At 41.3% G+C, this 16,552-nt stretch overlaps 1 protein-coding gene and 1 pseudogene across 1 annotated transcript in view; one reads left to right on the top strand and one right to left on the bottom strand.

Annotated features, from left to right (window-relative positions):
* AGBL1 (AGBL carboxypeptidase 1) overlaps positions 1-16,552 on the bottom strand; it is a gene marked incomplete at its 5' end in the record, with an annotated part of 714,342 nt that overhangs the window by 563,777 nt on the left and 134,013 nt on the right. The window contains one exon of the mRNA XM_049707013.1: positions 8,051-8,195. Coding sequence (XP_049562970.1) covers positions 8,051-8,195 — 145 coding nt within the window. The remainder of the gene's footprint in view (positions 1-8,050; positions 8,196-16,552) is intronic.
* On the top strand, positions 10,417-11,274 carry LOC101290185 (calpain small subunit 1-like; annotated as a pseudogene).

Consider the following 16,552-nt stretch of genomic DNA (forward strand, 5'->3'; position numbering starts at 1 on the left):
GGGAGGGATGGGGGAAGGGGGAGAGAAAAAAAGAAAGAAAAGCAGTGAAGCATGGAAAATAGCACAAAACCAAAATGACAGAAGTAACACCAAAAATTGTCTTGAGTATAAATAGGTTAAACAGCCTTATTAAATGACAAAAACTTTCAGATTAGTTTTTTCAAAATCCCACTGCCTATTGTATATAAAAGGAACTTTCAAAGAGAATTAAAAAAAGACCCATGATGTGTATGAAAAACACTCCTAAATTATCTTCTTGTTCTGTTTGCCTCCACTAAAATATTTTAAAAGAGAAATATTGAAACTAAATGGTTAAGTAAACATAAATTAAAGCAGGCCTGGCAATAGTGATATATGACAAAGTCATATTCAAGACCACGTGCATTAAATGGGATTTAAAAATCTTATTTCGATAAAGGGCACAATTCACAATGAACATAAAAAACTCATAACTCTTAAGAATCAAATAACACAGAATTGAAATGTACAGCCCAAAAATGGCAAAGGGAAATAATTGTACTAAGAGTGGGAGGCTTTAAAACAGTACCTCAGTCTTGAATAAATCAATTGCAAAAAAAATGATATGGAGTATCTGAACAATATTGTTTTTTATAGATATATGTCAAGCTGTCTTTACAGAGAGCATCCTTTATTTTTTTCTCAAACATTCAGGGAACTATAACAAAAATTAATCATATGCAGGACTATAAAGAATATTCACTGAAAGTTTTTTAAAAAGCAGATATTATACAAGCCACATTTTCTGACAATAATTGAATGAAATTAGACTTAAGTAAAAATGGTTTTAAAAACAGGAAAAATAAAACCATTAAGGAATAGAAAAACATCCTCCTAAAAGAAGCTCATGAAAGAAATTCATATATTAGAAAGAAAATAAATATTAAATCAGTGTAATTAAAGCGCTGATGGAAGAAGTGTCCATCTGGAAACCCAGGAGAGAAGGCACAGGACAAGAATGAAAATGATCCCATCAGAATATCGGCCCGTCTCAGCCACGCTGGTAAAAGGAAATTCCAGCACCCTTATAAAGAGGCAAGATCACCCTGGATTTAGATGATACTCTGTGATCGTAAACAAATTATTTTAATCACTTTCACACATTTCTGGGTGAAAGTTGCTCCCAATATTAATTATTGAAATCTGAACTGAGTAGACTCTGCCTCACAATTACTATCAAGATACCAGGCCCCCAAACTACGAAATCAATACCCTTTCCTGAAGCATTTCCCAAAATGTAATCTTCAGGATGTTATTAAGTGCTGGGGTATAGAGGGGTGGAGATTCATAGACAAGGCACCTGGAATATGGTGAATTAAAGAAAATGAAAACATTTTCATGGCTGCAGAATTGTTCAGATTCTTTAACATGCCAATACACATTTTGAACTCTTAGAAGAAAAACTAGCAAACAGTGTTTCAAGAATTTATGTGACTCTTCAACCCTTTTTCTCTAAAGATCTCAGGATCATGGAGTGTTGTAGAATATGCTTTGGGAAACACTGTCTGCTGAATTGAGGGGTTTTGTTTTGTTTTGTTTGTTTGTTTTGTTCTTGCCATCAAAGCTATTTGTTTCACATTTTATTATGGCTACAAGATGTGGGGGAGATGGGGGAGAGATAGAGACCCTTCTCCAGAAAAGTACTGGCCATCATTCTGTGATATCACAAAAGTTACAAACAGGCCGTAGCTCTTCTTCCCAAATCTTGAAAAAAAATAAAATCTAGATTCTATAAATCAGATAAGGGAAGGAGGCTTGGAAGCAGTTTTGTCTGTAGAAGCCATCAAACACAATTAGATACAAAAGAAAAAAGTAAAAAAAAGAAAGAAAAACCATCTTTTGCCCACGTACATTGTCCTTTAAAACAGGAGTCCCCAACCCCAGGGCCATGGACCGCTACCAGTCTGTGGCCTGTTAGGAACCGGGCCACACAGCAGGAGGTGAGTGGCAGGGCGAGCCAGCGAAGCTTCATCTGTATTAAAACAGCTCCCCATCGCTTGCATTACAGCCTGAGCTCCACCTCCTGTCAGCATTGTGGTGAGCTGTATAATTATTTCATTATATATTACAATCTAATAATAATAGAAATAAAGTGCACAATAAATGTAACGTGCTTGAATCATCCCAAAACCATCCCCACGCCCCCAGCCCACTGAAAAATTGTTTTCCACGAAACTGGTCCCTGGCGCCAAAAAGGTTGGGGACCACTGCTTTAAAACACTGTCACGTTAACGGGCAATGCTGGAGGAAGCAAAGTTTGAAAGTTTTCTTCTCCTATGAGCTCTTTGTTAACTTTTTATTATGACATTTTTCATGATTACTAATATTACAATTCAACGAATGCCTAATATCTTTTAGCTTAAGCCCATTTTCTGTAATTGTTCATGCAGCCATCTCCCTGTGCCCCTCAATGAAATCTCTGTCCCTTTGACTATTCCACCTGCCAACGAATACATAACACCTCTGTGCTTAGTGCATCATTCTAGCTCCAGTCACACAGACAACTTCCGGAAGTAAACCAATTATAAACTTCTGTTGGTTTGCCTTTTGCGAAAATGCCTTTGTATTGTTCTCCTGAAGATGATTTTTAGGTGAACGCCCCCATCTCAGGTCCAGCAAGGCCATGTCTAATTGGATATTGTTGGGATCACTGATGAGAGAAGCAGGGGTTCTGAATGTGTGTGCCAACAACGAACCGTAATAACAGCCCTGCGGAAGCCACAGGGGTGGGTTTCTTTATAAAAATGGGAATGGGTTCAAGGCAATTATGGAAACCCCCAGAGAGGCTGTCTTAAAAGAAAATCCTACCTACCCATGAAAGACATCCAGCTGATAACTTAGCCTGCAGCCTCATTGGTGTCTCTCGGCAGGAGTCTTCTGCCCCTTCTGCTTTATCAGCTACTCCCTTAAAACTTCCATAAAAGGCTTCACTTGACCTCAGCAGGTTACCCTGCTGGTGGCTACTGAAAAAGTAAGAAGCACTATACACTCAAAAATCGTTCATTTCTCATTGTTATCCCCTAAACTGCTACACTCCCTGTCCCCCCTAATTCAGAAGAAAGCTCACCCCTAAGGAGATGGCCTATTTTATTTGCGTACTGCCTAGTTCTCAGTTGTCACTTAAATACACTCATCAGAGAATCGAAGGCTTCTCATCACAAGAGAAGAAGAAATGACACCTTTAAGCTAAATAAAAAGAGAACATGCTGTAAGCAGGTTCTAATGAGCTTTCTCAAACTGCCCCAGTCTGCCAATACCATTCTCCCTAAGTTATACAGATTGACTTTGAGACTGAGAGAAGTGATTAGTCTCTAGATGTGTATTCACAGATTTGCTGATTAGTGACTTTAATACCCTTTTTCCACTAAAAATAAACCAAGTTATATTGCTGATGATTTGGAAAAGAGAGCAAAGAAAAAATAATTATAATCAACCACCCTAAGAAAACCATCAGTAGATTTTGTATTTATTTCTTTTTGGTCCTTTAGTGGGATTTTTTTTTACATAATTTTAATTTTATTATGTATTGTGGAATGGGTATCTTCCAATCCATCCAACAGAGAAAATAATCACACATCATCATAAAAAAGAGAATAGGGACTTCGCTGGTTGTGCAGCAGTTAATAATCCACCTGCCAGTGCAGGGGACATGGGTTTGATCCCTGGTCCGGGAAGATCCCACATGTCGCAGAGCAACTAAGCGTGTGCACTACAACTACTGAGCATGCTCTCTAGAGCCCACGAGCCACAGCTACTGAAGCCCGCACGCCTAGAGCCCGTGCTCTGCAACAAGAGAAGCTACCGCAGTGAGAAGCCCGTGCACCACAATGAAGAGTAACCCCCGCTCGCTGCAACTAGAGAAAGCCTGTGCACAGCAACAAAGACCCAATGCAGCCAAAAATATAAATTAATTAATAAAAATAAATTAATTAAAAAAAAGAGAGAATAAGCGTTCTAATGGTCACCACCTAATATTGTTTACTAGTTGTAGGCACTTGGCTAACACTTGTTATGTATCAAGTCGTGTAATCTTGATAACCCGTAGAATAACCACTTCAATGGTTCCAATTTTACAGATGTGAAAACTGAGGCTGAAAGAAGTTAAATAGCTTGCCCATGACTACATTGCAAGACAACACAGAGCTTAGACCCAAATCCAGGCCTGTCTGCTCCAAAACTTGTTCTTACATTGTGCTCAAAACCCTGGAATTCAGGGGTTCCTGTGGTCAGTGACTTCACCATCCACACACACCTCAGCTCCTCCAGAATGGCTCTTTGTGTTCAACTCCTCAACATCAGGACCCTTTACTGGTGCCTGTCCTTTCTTTTGGCCCATACAAAGATAGGTGTCTGTCTATTGATTAAGTGACAACACTGATTTATGACTTGCTCATTGCATCTTTGATCCACCACATGTAAGTCGATATTTCCTACTTAACACATTTTAAACGTGAGCCCTTTATAAGAGATTGTGAATATGGCATTCTAATTGTCAATTCTTTCTTTTTCTCTCCCTCTCTCCCCCTCCCCTCCCTTACTCTCCCCACAGTACACTCCATTTTATCTCTAAAGATGACGGTGGTAGCATCTACCACAGTGGGTATATGCGTCTGGTGAAAACCCTACTCTACCCTTCAAAAGCCTTAAGCTCTCCCAACACATGTACCCTACTTCTGATCACTTTTCTTATCTCTTGCCAACTCATGCAGTTGTAAGTTCTCAGTGAGGTCCCATTTTCTTACTCTCTAAAATGTCCATCAGAAACTCTCTTGGGGTGCCATTTTCAACCAATACTCCTGGCTACCTAGGGGCAATCCAGAACATAATCCAAGTACTTTAACAAGTATTGCTAACAACACTTTAACAATCATTGCAGTTATTGACACCTTGAGATGGATGATTAAATAGAACTCCTTTTGCAATAATTACAATAATATTGTATTTCTTTCTTTCAGCTTTATTTTAATACTATAATTTGGACAATTATCCAACAGAGTTCCTGGCAAGCATCTGGAAGACATCAATTTGAAAGATCCAAATACTAATTCCCTTATTACAAGAGAAGAATAAAACTTTTAAGGTTGCAAAATTATATTCATGTTGAAAAACCTCCAAAATACATGTCCTCTGCTATAAAAATGTCTATAATTAGTGAGTGTAATCCATATTATAAGTGATTTACAAAACTGTGAATTCCACATTGAAATATATTTTCCACCCCTCAGCACAACCCCCAAGTAACATCCAGTTAATTCTGCCCTTGGGGTATCATTCACATTTATCACTGATCTGTTGGAAGAAAACTGTTTCTCCTTAGGACATGTCCAAAAATAAAAATGACTAGTGTGCATTACAGAATGTACTTATTTTGTTCATGATGGGAGGAAGAGTTTTTTAAGAGAAGTCACAGAGTCAATTATTGTCTTAAACCTGGAGAAGACAAAGCCCATTACTGGAAATGTAAAACCTAAAATTGAGTATATACATTTTTTACTTCAAGTAACAAATCGTCTTTCTTATTCTGTTCTACTCATTTAAAAGAAATGAAAAGCTACCCTTTTCCTGTCTCTCTTTCTCATTAACTCTCCTCTTCCTAGTGGGAAGAGGTTAAGTCAATAGGCAAAGTAACAAACCAATAAGCATCAATGAACAAGACCTCTCTCTTCCTCTCATTGAGATCAAGTGATGGTGGGGTCTTCTTTTCTTGAATTTTTGTCCCCCCTCAATATGAAATTATCCCCAACTTGACCTCAGTGGCTCCTAACCTATTTGTTGATTGTAAACTTTAGACCTTGTGCTTTAGTCTGACAAGAGTACTGAGTGGTCCCAAAGACAAAAGCTATGACATACAGCAGTTACTGCAATGGCAGCCCACTTTTATACGTGCATATAATCATCAGATTGTGTGATTATATAACCTCGAATGGTTGAGTTCAAGTCATCAACCCAAGATTTTTGTCTATAACTCTGGGTGCTATGGATGTGGTTCAGGTGAGAAGAGTGTTGTTCCCCAAACATGATCCCATTTTTATTCCAAGATGCTTTGATGGGTCCTTGCTAAGTGCCTACAAGCTGATTCAAAGTCTGAAATTCAAAGTAAGAAGCCAGATGTAGTCAAGGCCAGCTGAAGGAGTTTCAGACTTTCTATTCAGACAGGAATAGATGTCAAAGGCCAGTACTCTGTTCCCTGCTTGGCCACTAGCTAAATGTGAGATTTCTAGGCTTCAGTTTTTGCATCTATAAATGACAAAGGTGAATTAGACAACTCCCCAAGCCCCTTTGTATTCTAAACTTTTATACTAATTGCCACTGAGAATCTCCAGGAGGTCAAAGATATTCTAACAAGGGTAAAGAATACTGTCCTGGAACCATGGATCATCCCCCCGCCCCCGACGGAAAAGGCAAACCCTCATTCAAAAAGGAATCCCCTTCCCCAGTAGACGTTTCATGTGCAGGGTTTCACAGGCCACACAATAAGAACAGCTGTTGAAGGGGATCATGAATCTTGCCTGTTGTAAGTCCCTAAAGGCAATGAGCACGTTTTAAAACAAACATGCCTTGTTACAGCAAAGCTTGTGATGCACATTTCTTGGATTAAGTTCTTGAGATCTCTAAGTGCAGTACGCAAATAATACTAGTTGTATATCTTTTGCAATCTGGGAAATAGTAAAAAAAAAAAAAAAAAAAAAAAAAAAGAATCTCTCTTTAGGCAAACCAACATATGGAGAGAAGGGCAGATGTACTTTTATGAGGCAGTTAGCCAAGTGGTTTAAGGTATGCCTTCTCAATGGAGAAAAAATTGTATTTATACTTGAACATTCCTTCTCAGGGGAAAGATGTTCTTGGTTATCATCTTTTCCAACCCCTTATCACAGACTCGCAATGAAAATGCTCATCCTTCAGGCTAAGTGATATATCCATTTGCTTACACACATATTATTATAAATATGCTAATAACATTTTGCATTAATGCAGAAGGTGAAAGTATTTTATAAGAGATACTTTAGGGTTTTCCCTGGTGGCGCAGTGGTTGAGAGTCCGCCTGCCGATGCAGGGGACACGGGTTCGTGCCCCGGTCCGGGAAGATCCCACATGCCGCGGAGCGGCTGGGCCCGTGAGCCATGGCCACTGGGCCTGCGCGTCCGGAGCCTGTGCTCCACGACGGGAGAGGCCACAACGGTGAGAGGCCCGCGTATAGCAATAAATAAATAAATAAATAAATAAAAAGATACTTTAGCTCATTAATCCTCAGGATATCGGTGAAATAGCTACGGGAAAGGGATGGTTTGCCAACTTTTTCAAATGACAGGAAACTGCATGGTTTAAGCAGTTTGCTCAGATTGGTCAAATGAGCCCTATGCAGGGCCTGATAGGACATCGGAATGCAGACTTCGAATTTGGACAGGTTGACACTACCCTCCTCTCATAAAAAGATTGTGACCCTCATTTGCAGTGAGTCAATGCTTTATTGTTCCACCCTTCTTGTCTGCCCTGGATCCTTCTAACAGCCTCCAGCCCATGGCCGTGGGAACCACTGGAAATGGGGAAGCAGCTGTCAGGTGAACTCAGGGAGCTTTTCCAAGCTTCACCTCCTCAGCCTCTGCTTCACTCCTCTCAATGCGTCTATGTCCTTTAAATCTGCATCTCAGCTGACCTGCATGGTTTTACCCCATTTCAACGGAATGATCTCACTCCAATCTCATTTCTCCTTGCTTAATTTGAAGGCTTTTTAAAGATAGAGCCCCTAAGAAATGTCCCCCTGCCCTCCACCTCCCACACTCAACCTGCAGACGAAGAGCACTATACGCCACTGCGGCCTCCAGAATGTCACTGGTCATGACCTCAGCCTCGAACTCTTGTCCAAGGAAGGAAAAGGGACAAACAGAAAGCCACCAAGTTAGTGACAACAAACCCTGGCTCCCTTGGAAGGCTGAAGTCCCCACCAGGATGACAGGGTCTCCTGAATGTTTCCAGGAAAACCTCAGAGAGCCCCTTCAGTTGGGCCGCCATAAGGCTGTAGAGAGGAAGTTACCATGAGGGCGGTGTAGGTATAGGGATAGTGGTAGGCCAGGTAGCAGACATCCTCGGCATGCGGGAAGGTGACGGCAAAGGTGAGGGTGTAATAGCACTTCCCAGACTCTGCCCCTGTGATGGCTGCGCTCTGGCGATAATGATTTCTACAAGAGAAAGGAGACGAGACGAGAATGAGGGAAAGCTGGGGAAAACAGTCATTTAGGGTTCGAGATGCCATAAACCTTTGGTGTTATATACTAGCAAAACGGCCTTCACTTGAAACACCTGGTGAGCAAAATTTAGAAAACGGAGAAATAGAGAAGTGAGCTTACTGCCAGGTCATGAGCCCAAATCACCCAACACCTGGGCTAATCCACCTGTCTCCTAATTGTGGCATCTATGCCACAGGCCTTTCCTTGCTGTGTCTGAAAATGAAGGCTATAGAGTCACTGAACTAGAAAACAGAGGAAAATGTGAATAATTCTGTTCTTCCTGGGATTTTATTATAGACATATATTTTATTACCCAAATCTGGGTTCCTCAACCCCTCCCTCTCTCTAGATAACAGAGTCCAGCTCCTCCTTTCCTTTCTGTCTGCCAGCTGGTTTATTAACAATCACTACTCTATACAGAGTTCCAACTCAACACAATGTATGTCATCTTGTTATCACTGTAACAACCCATTGTGTGGATGAAAGAACAAAAGCTTAGAAAAATCCATTTGTCAAAGGTCAAAAGGCTAATAAGTGGCCAATATAGGACTCAAACCCAGATCTGCCAGCAAGGCCTTTGTTCTTTCCACTACACAATACTTTCTTCCCAAAGGAATACATTTGTCACCCCAAATGTGGTTCAGCTTCTTACAGCTTGAGAATGCACATTTTCCTTTGTCAAAGATGAAGAACCAATGTTGATACTTCAGAGGACAGTATCAAAGTAATTTGCACCCAGAAGTACACTCCAAGCAATATTTTCCCCATTCACTGCCAGTTACACTCCTTGCCTCCTGATGCAGATACAGCTGTGCAGGCTTTCCTGAGAAAGGTAATCATCAAGGCTGCATTATAATGCAAAATACACCAGGACACCAAAAGATGTAATTTCACCTTTGAACATTTACAATGTTGGCTTTCTTGTCCATTGTGCTTTGGGGTTTCATTGGGGGAAAGGGTGGGGAGAGGGAAGAAATAGCAGATAATTATTCTGTGCGTTCTTGTAAATCTAAAAAACATGGATTATTCTTTTCTGCCTTTTTTGCTACCTTCATGACACCTCCCACCAAAGCAAAAAGATCAAGTGAGCAAGAAAGGAAGAAACAGAAAACCTACTGTCTGGTTTTGTGATTTTTTTCAATAGTCATAAAACTAAGAATGGGAGTAAGAGAAATTGGTAGTTCCATGGGCTATGACCTATCAGGCTATACATTTCTCTTGTATCAGCTTCTGCCAATATGGCACCCTGGATCCTTGGTCATCCTAGGGAAAGAAGGAAATCCCCAACGATGTACCAGCTTTTCAGCAACCTATTAATAGGACCCATATCCTTTGTGACTACAGGACTAGAAACTTCAAAAAGGCAACTTTTTTTTTTTTGTTTTTCCTTGACTGCACTGCTCTGCATGCAGGATATTAGTTCCCTGACCAGGGACTGAACCTGCACCCGCTTCAGTGGAAGCAGAGTCTTAACCACTGGATCACCAGGGAAGTCCCCAAAACGGCACCTTTACCCATGGTGCCATCTGGATCTTGCTACCTAATTGAGTCTATTTTCTCCAGATTTCCCCAAAGTTCTATAGTTTCTCCGGAGCTAAGGCTCTGATTATTAGCAAGTATGTAAAGAAGCAGATGGTAACTCAGAAAGCATGCAAACCACATATGCTCTACCTTTATTCATTCTGATTTCAAGGCTCCACTGCAATCACACATTTAGTTTACACCTAGCTGAACCTAGTCAATTACACCTCTCTTCTAAGTGAAATGAGCCAGTCAACATTTTGGTCAAATGGTCAACATTTTGACAACCAATCAGAATGTGGAATAGAGCTTCACATGCACGAGTGTGAAAACACACACACCACACATATACATTCATGAAGGTAAAAGCAGGTGGAAACATACATCTAGTGCCTTGCCATCCCCAAGTTTTTCACCTACATGCAGTGGAGACAGAGCCTGCATCTTTCCTCAAGATTAATAAGATGCCCCCGAGGCCTGTGGGGGTGGTCTCATCTGACATGAGCCTTGCTTGTTTTTAGGCTTCCCACTGTACTAAGTGCACTGAAGTCACATCACAGGCACATTCATCCTAAGCAAATTCTATGCTACACCACCAGCCACCAGAGAGAACAAGAGAGAGTAAAAATAAGAATATGGAAACTAGCTGACCGGCCGACGCGCGAGCGAGGCGGAATCTTGAGTCACAGCCATGTTCCTGGTTAACTCGTTCTTGAAGGGTGTAAGAGGCGGCGGGGGAGGCGGGGGCCTACGGAATGTGCTCGGAGGCCTGCTCAGCCGGCCAGAGGCGGCGGCGGCGGCGGCGGCGGCGGCAGAAGAGAAGGAAGCAATGGCGGCGGCGGCGGCAGCCGCGGCGGAACTTCCGTACGCATCGTGGGCGGGGTCATTAGCGCCATTAGTGATGCGGCTGCGCAGTACAACCCAGAGCCTCCGCCCCCTCGCACCCATTACTCCAACATCGAGGCCAATGAGAGTGAGAAGGCCCGGCAGTTCCGGAGGCTCTTTGCCCAGCTGGCTGGAGAGGACATGGAGGTCAGTGCCACAGAACTCGTGAACATTCTCAACAAAGTCGTGACCCGACATCCTGATCTGAAGACTGATGGTATTGGCATTGACACATGTTGCAGCACGGTGGCTGTTATGGATAGTGACACGACCGGCAAGCTGGGCTTCGAGGAATTCACGTACTTGTGGAACAACATCAATAAGTGGCAGGCCATATACAAACAGTTTGACATTGACCGTTCAGGGACCATTGGCAGCAGTGAACTCCCGGGGCCTTTGAGGCAGCAGAATTCCGCCTGAATGACCATCTCTACAACATGATCATCCGACGCTACTCAGATGAGGGAGGGAACATGGACTTTGACAACTTCATCAACTGCCTGGTAAGACTGGATGCCATGTTCCGTGTCTTCAAATCTCTTGACAAAGATGGCACTGGACAAATCCAGGTGAACACCCAGGAGTGGCTACAGCTGACCATGTATTCCTGAACGGGAGTCCCAGACCTGCCCCCTCATCACCTCGCTGTAGGAGTCACCTTGGACTCTTCGGTCTCCCCCAGGGTTGATCCTGTTTGCAGTCACATCTTCATGGCTCCTGCTGACCCACAGGCCTTTCTGTTCTCCTAGCCCTTGGCACCCGGATTCTCAGTCAACAGCCAGGGCCCAACATGCTTCAACACACCCTGCCCCAGCACACCCATCTCACATCTACTCCATAACCCCTCTCTTGCATCTGTGCCAAGCCCAACGTTTGTGTTACTTGCACACCCCAAGGGCCCGTCTCTCAGTTCTGGATCACTCCAGTCCCTACACACCCTGGCACACCCATTCAGTTACCACCCAGGCAGCTGAACTCCAGGCCATAACAGGCCACATGCCCCAGTGTCTTTGTCTGTATTCTGCTCCCAGCCTGCCAGGCCCAGGAGGAAATAAATTCACCCTAGTTGCTGCTCTCTCTGAAAAAAAAAAAAAAAAAAAAGACTATGAAATTCCCATCCATAGGCTCTTTCCACCATTCAAACCAAAACTGGACGCCACGCAGGGAACAGCTACAGTGAAATGGAGAGAGAAATAAAATAGAATAATTTTTAGCTTTTGAGCTTCTGTGGACCAAGGTTCTAGTGATTTAAGGAAAGTTTAGAATGGTAGTTTGGGCTATAAAATCTACCTCCTCACCCTCCCAAAACACACACACACACACACACACACACACACACACACACACACACACACCTGTTGTACACACACCCTTGCTGTAGCTTCATGGGCAAGATTGTCGTAGGCAAGACTAAAAGCTCCCCACTAATAATCCAGCCCTCTTCAGGATGGTTGCTGATGGCTGGAATTTAAGAAAAATGAAAATCACCTCATTTAGGATGAGTTTCAGCTAAAGGAGATTCACTTGCAACCCTAATCCAGGGTCTAAACTGTAGGTGAAACTAAAGCAAACGTCAGGCTTCCCCACTGGAGTCCTGGTGGCTGCATTGTAGTGGGAGAGTCCCGGAGATGACTCCACCTCTAGCAAAGGTTTCCTCTTCAGAAACCTTTAAACTTTCCCAAGTTCACCTTCTTCAAAGTGAAGTGTTCCATAAATCTAAAGTGAAACACTTGGCTTGCTACAATTAGATCTGTCCATGATAAAGTGAGATCCTATCAAGTTCTTTTTGTTTTCCCAATTATGATATGAACATACTGAGGGATGTTTGCAAGGCAGTAACATTCATCCTTTATATTTCAAATGGTTCCCATGTTCTTCCTTTGTATAGAAATGCTTTCCTTCTTCCTCATTTAGCCAACTCGTCTTCCTCCTTCAAGACTCAACGCAAGTGTTTCCTCTTTCAGGAAGTCTTCCCCAGTATCCACCCTTTTACATAATTCTTATCACATTGTGCCTCTCCCTCACTGCCCATGCTTTATGTCAGGGATTATGCTTATTTGTCTGTATATCTTCACGCTTGGGCACAGTACCTGGACTTAGCAGCTGTTCAGCTAAGGCCTGTAGAATAAATGGACCTAAGACTCTAGAAGTAATAATTAGAATACTTGGCATATCTTATCTCTAATCCTAATTATATCCTTTCAAGGTATTATTATGCACACTCTACAGACTGGGAAAATTGAGATGTTAAGTGTCTTGAGGAACTCCACACAACAAGCACAATAAACAGGATTCAACCCTAGGTGTGGGCTTACCCCAAAAGCAAGATTATTTTTCATTTTATCACCTGTCTCATAAGAATGGATAAAAGGACAAGAGGTCTTTTGGTTCAATTCAGCAAGTAAGAATTTGAAGTTTCGGTTTTCATAAATCAGAGATACCTATAAACCTGAAGTCTAAAATAACAGAAGGAATGTAAAATAATCTAGATGATAGCTAGTGAGAAAATTATTCATACCACTATGATTCTTTATGTCACTGGTATTTGATGCCACTAAGAAGCTTCTACTAATTACTAATAATTGCTAACACTCACTGAACATCCACTATGCACCAGACACTGTTGTAAGATTTCCATGTGCTTTATCTCATTTCACTTCATCCTCAGCACAGATTTATCAAGATTTATCTATCAGTTTTTTATAAGATACCATTATTATCCCCTTTTACTGATGAGGAATCTGAAGTTAAGAGAGGCTGGAATAATTTGCCCCAAGGTCACATCATTAATGAGTGGTAGAAGTTTCACTCCAGAAACTTTCTCTCCTTGGTCTGCTCTTCTTGGCGGAGAAGAAGCCTGGTGAAAACCAAGTGTGCTCTCAAATATGCCAGATCCTAGATGCATGTTGGGTCAAAGATGATATGGATAGTTCAGCCATTCCACAGTTAAAAGGCTCCCCTTTGCTTTTCCATTTCCTGAACAATTTATCCTCGGAAGGGTCTGCACTTTTAAAATCATAAAGCTTTCAATGAAGCAAGGAGCAAAGTACACAAATGCATGGTTATGAACTCAGTCTCCTTCCATTTGTATGTTAAAATATGCTGGGAAGTCATTTTTTTTTTATTTTATCTTTGGGAAGTATTTTTTTTTCTGTGTGTGCATGAAAGAAGCAAATGCCAAGATAGAGAGTGAATTAGATAACCCTATAATGACGATGGCTCTGTTTAACATGGGAGCATCATTTCACTTAACAGGATCTAATAAGGCAGGGCAGTCAAGTCACCAGGCTGCCCTGTGTCTGCAGAGTTTCTGATATTCTGTATAGCACCAAATCTCTCTCCTGAGATCCCTGGGAAGGATGCATGATGGCAGAGCTCTTGTATGACATTCATCTTCATGAGTGAGCTGTTCCATCTCCTCTCACGAGCAGAGATAAATGTCAGAAGAGATCAGCTGTTGTGTATTACATGGCCACTCTGAGCATGCAGCTTCCCTCCCTCTGCCCTTCAGCACCAAAATTACTTTAGACCAGAGCTGGGAGAAAATTCAAAAAGGTGTGAGGCTGTGTACATTAGAGGGAGAAGCAGACCGCAGGGAAGTAAATAAAGCAGGAACTAAAACAGTCCTTGCTTGCTTTACAAGAGGCATGGAAAAATAAGCCTGCCCAATTCTGTTCTTCCCTCTGGAGGATCCCTTTTGATTTTCTGGCTTAGGGATCTGCCAGGTGGGTGGGCAAGGGGGTGGGATGGGGGGGGGAGGAGGTACCCCAGGGGAGGGGCAAGAAGATCAGATCTGCTGAACACAGGGAGAAGATATTAGGATTTCTCTTTAAATTTATTATGATCTAATAAGGAAGAAAGAAAGTTGTCTAAGGTTTAATATGGGGATGGACAACGCTGCCCTTATGCTGTCCAAGTCAAGCTACTATGATGAATAATTATAAAACAAGCTAGATTACACTACAGCAGTCTTATCCATTCTTCTCTGTTGTTTTCCAGGGCTGGAATATGAAAAATGCATTACATTTTATATCTATGGTTTTCATCTGTCAGGTAGTTTAGTATCGACTGCTGTACAGTAGGCTTCCTGAGGGAGGGATGAGAATAGCTCACCATCTCTCTCATTCTTTAGATTTTAGCTTCTGGCAAGGTATTTAAACTTGCAGAAGCCTTCTCTAGTGGATCTACAGATTATATTATCTAAATTAAACTAAACCCTGCAATACAGATAATTAGGTTTTTTCTAAATTCTGCTTGGAATTCAGAGATGGATAATAATATTACATTTTAAACACAAATGACCGAGAAAATGAAAGAACTGACGTGACCTACCTCCTACCTTAATATTAGCTCTTTCTCAAGAATTCTTATTTGTGTAAAAATTATCTAATTAGATTGGAGAAGTTAACCACAATTTTTCAAAATTAGCCAAAAGGCAATTTACAACTATATTTTTCATGGTAAACCTTAAGGGTATAGGATGCCCCGAGTTACCAATAGTAAAAAATATATATAACAATTTTACATTTAAAATTTAAAGATTTAAACTTAAAATTATTTTTCTCATCTTTTCCCCATGTCTTAAAATTCTAAACTTTCTGCATGTTTTCTAGTATGCATAATATATTAGTATAGTAGGGCGTGTATAATTGATTTTTTAAAATTATGAACAATTCTATATTCAAAGTACATGCATTAGTATATCTTATCAAAATAGTCTGGAGATCACTTTCTAAGTGATGATGCTCGGACCCACAAAGCAGTCAGCCCACCTCCTTAACTGATCACTGTTGCTATCACTTTTTGAAGGAAATGGATATCCCATTCTTTCTGAGTACTCTTTTCTTTCACCCTCCCATAGATATACTCAGGTACCACGGCTCATGGTTCTCTCCACAATAAGCACCCTGGCACCCCCTTTAGAACATGGTACTAAATATAAGAATGTAATAGAAATAAGACTTCTGAGTTCCTGATGACATATTGGAGACAAAGAAATAGGAGGTAAAGTTCTCCCAAATTAATACATTAGAGAGCATAAAGTCAGGGATGAAGCCACAAAACCTTCAAAAGCAGATCAACTCAAAGATTGTGATGGGTAAAAGAGAGAAATAAATACATTGTATAATCTAAGGCATTCTATGGTAGGGAAAGGCACTCTGATTTGCAGTTGAATAGAGACACACATAACGTATCTATCTTGTTGTTAGATCACATTATTGGAAATATGTTAACACAATGAGGTGAATTGGTGTAAAACAAACTATGTTATAATGTAGCAGTCTTATCCATTCATCTCTGTTGTATTCATGGCTGGAAGATGAAAAATGAATTACATTACACATTCATGGTTTTCATGTTACCCCTCTGTTACTCTTTAATCACATAACAATTGTCTTGTTAATGAATCTAAAAGCTATTAACACTAACATTGTCATTCTTCAGGCCAAGCCTCCGCTTTGGGATGTTTGATTTCTTCCTTTTCCTCTTGGCAGATTCTAAATCCCCTTAAGCCCATGCCTGACCCCCCATCTCCAAGGAAGCAGCCTCCAGGGAGAGCTATTCCACCCCCCCTTCCCCCAGAGATGCTGAATGTTATGTTTATCCAATCTCTTACTAACCTCCAGATCCAAGCCCACTGCAAGCTGGGTCTTTCATGTTTATTTAGAATTACTATTTCTCAACGACACTAAAAGTTATTCTTGACACACCAAAGTCCAAATTTATGCTTCCATTGTTTTCCCCTACAGCTGTGGCCCCTGTCACCTTGAGATGATTTTAGTCTCAATCTCTTTGGATCATAAGAGGATCCTGAGAGTCTGTAGATAGGTGGGTCAGAAAGTCATTGCTATGGAAAACCAACAATATTGTATGGCTTTGCTAATGTTCTGAAGAATATAATG

The sequence above is a fragment of the Orcinus orca genome, chromosome 2 (genome assembly GCF_937001465.1).
Source record: "Orcinus orca chromosome 2, mOrcOrc1.1, whole genome shotgun sequence".
Taxonomy (NCBI): Eukaryota; Metazoa; Chordata; class Mammalia; order Artiodactyla; family Delphinidae; genus Orcinus; species Orcinus orca.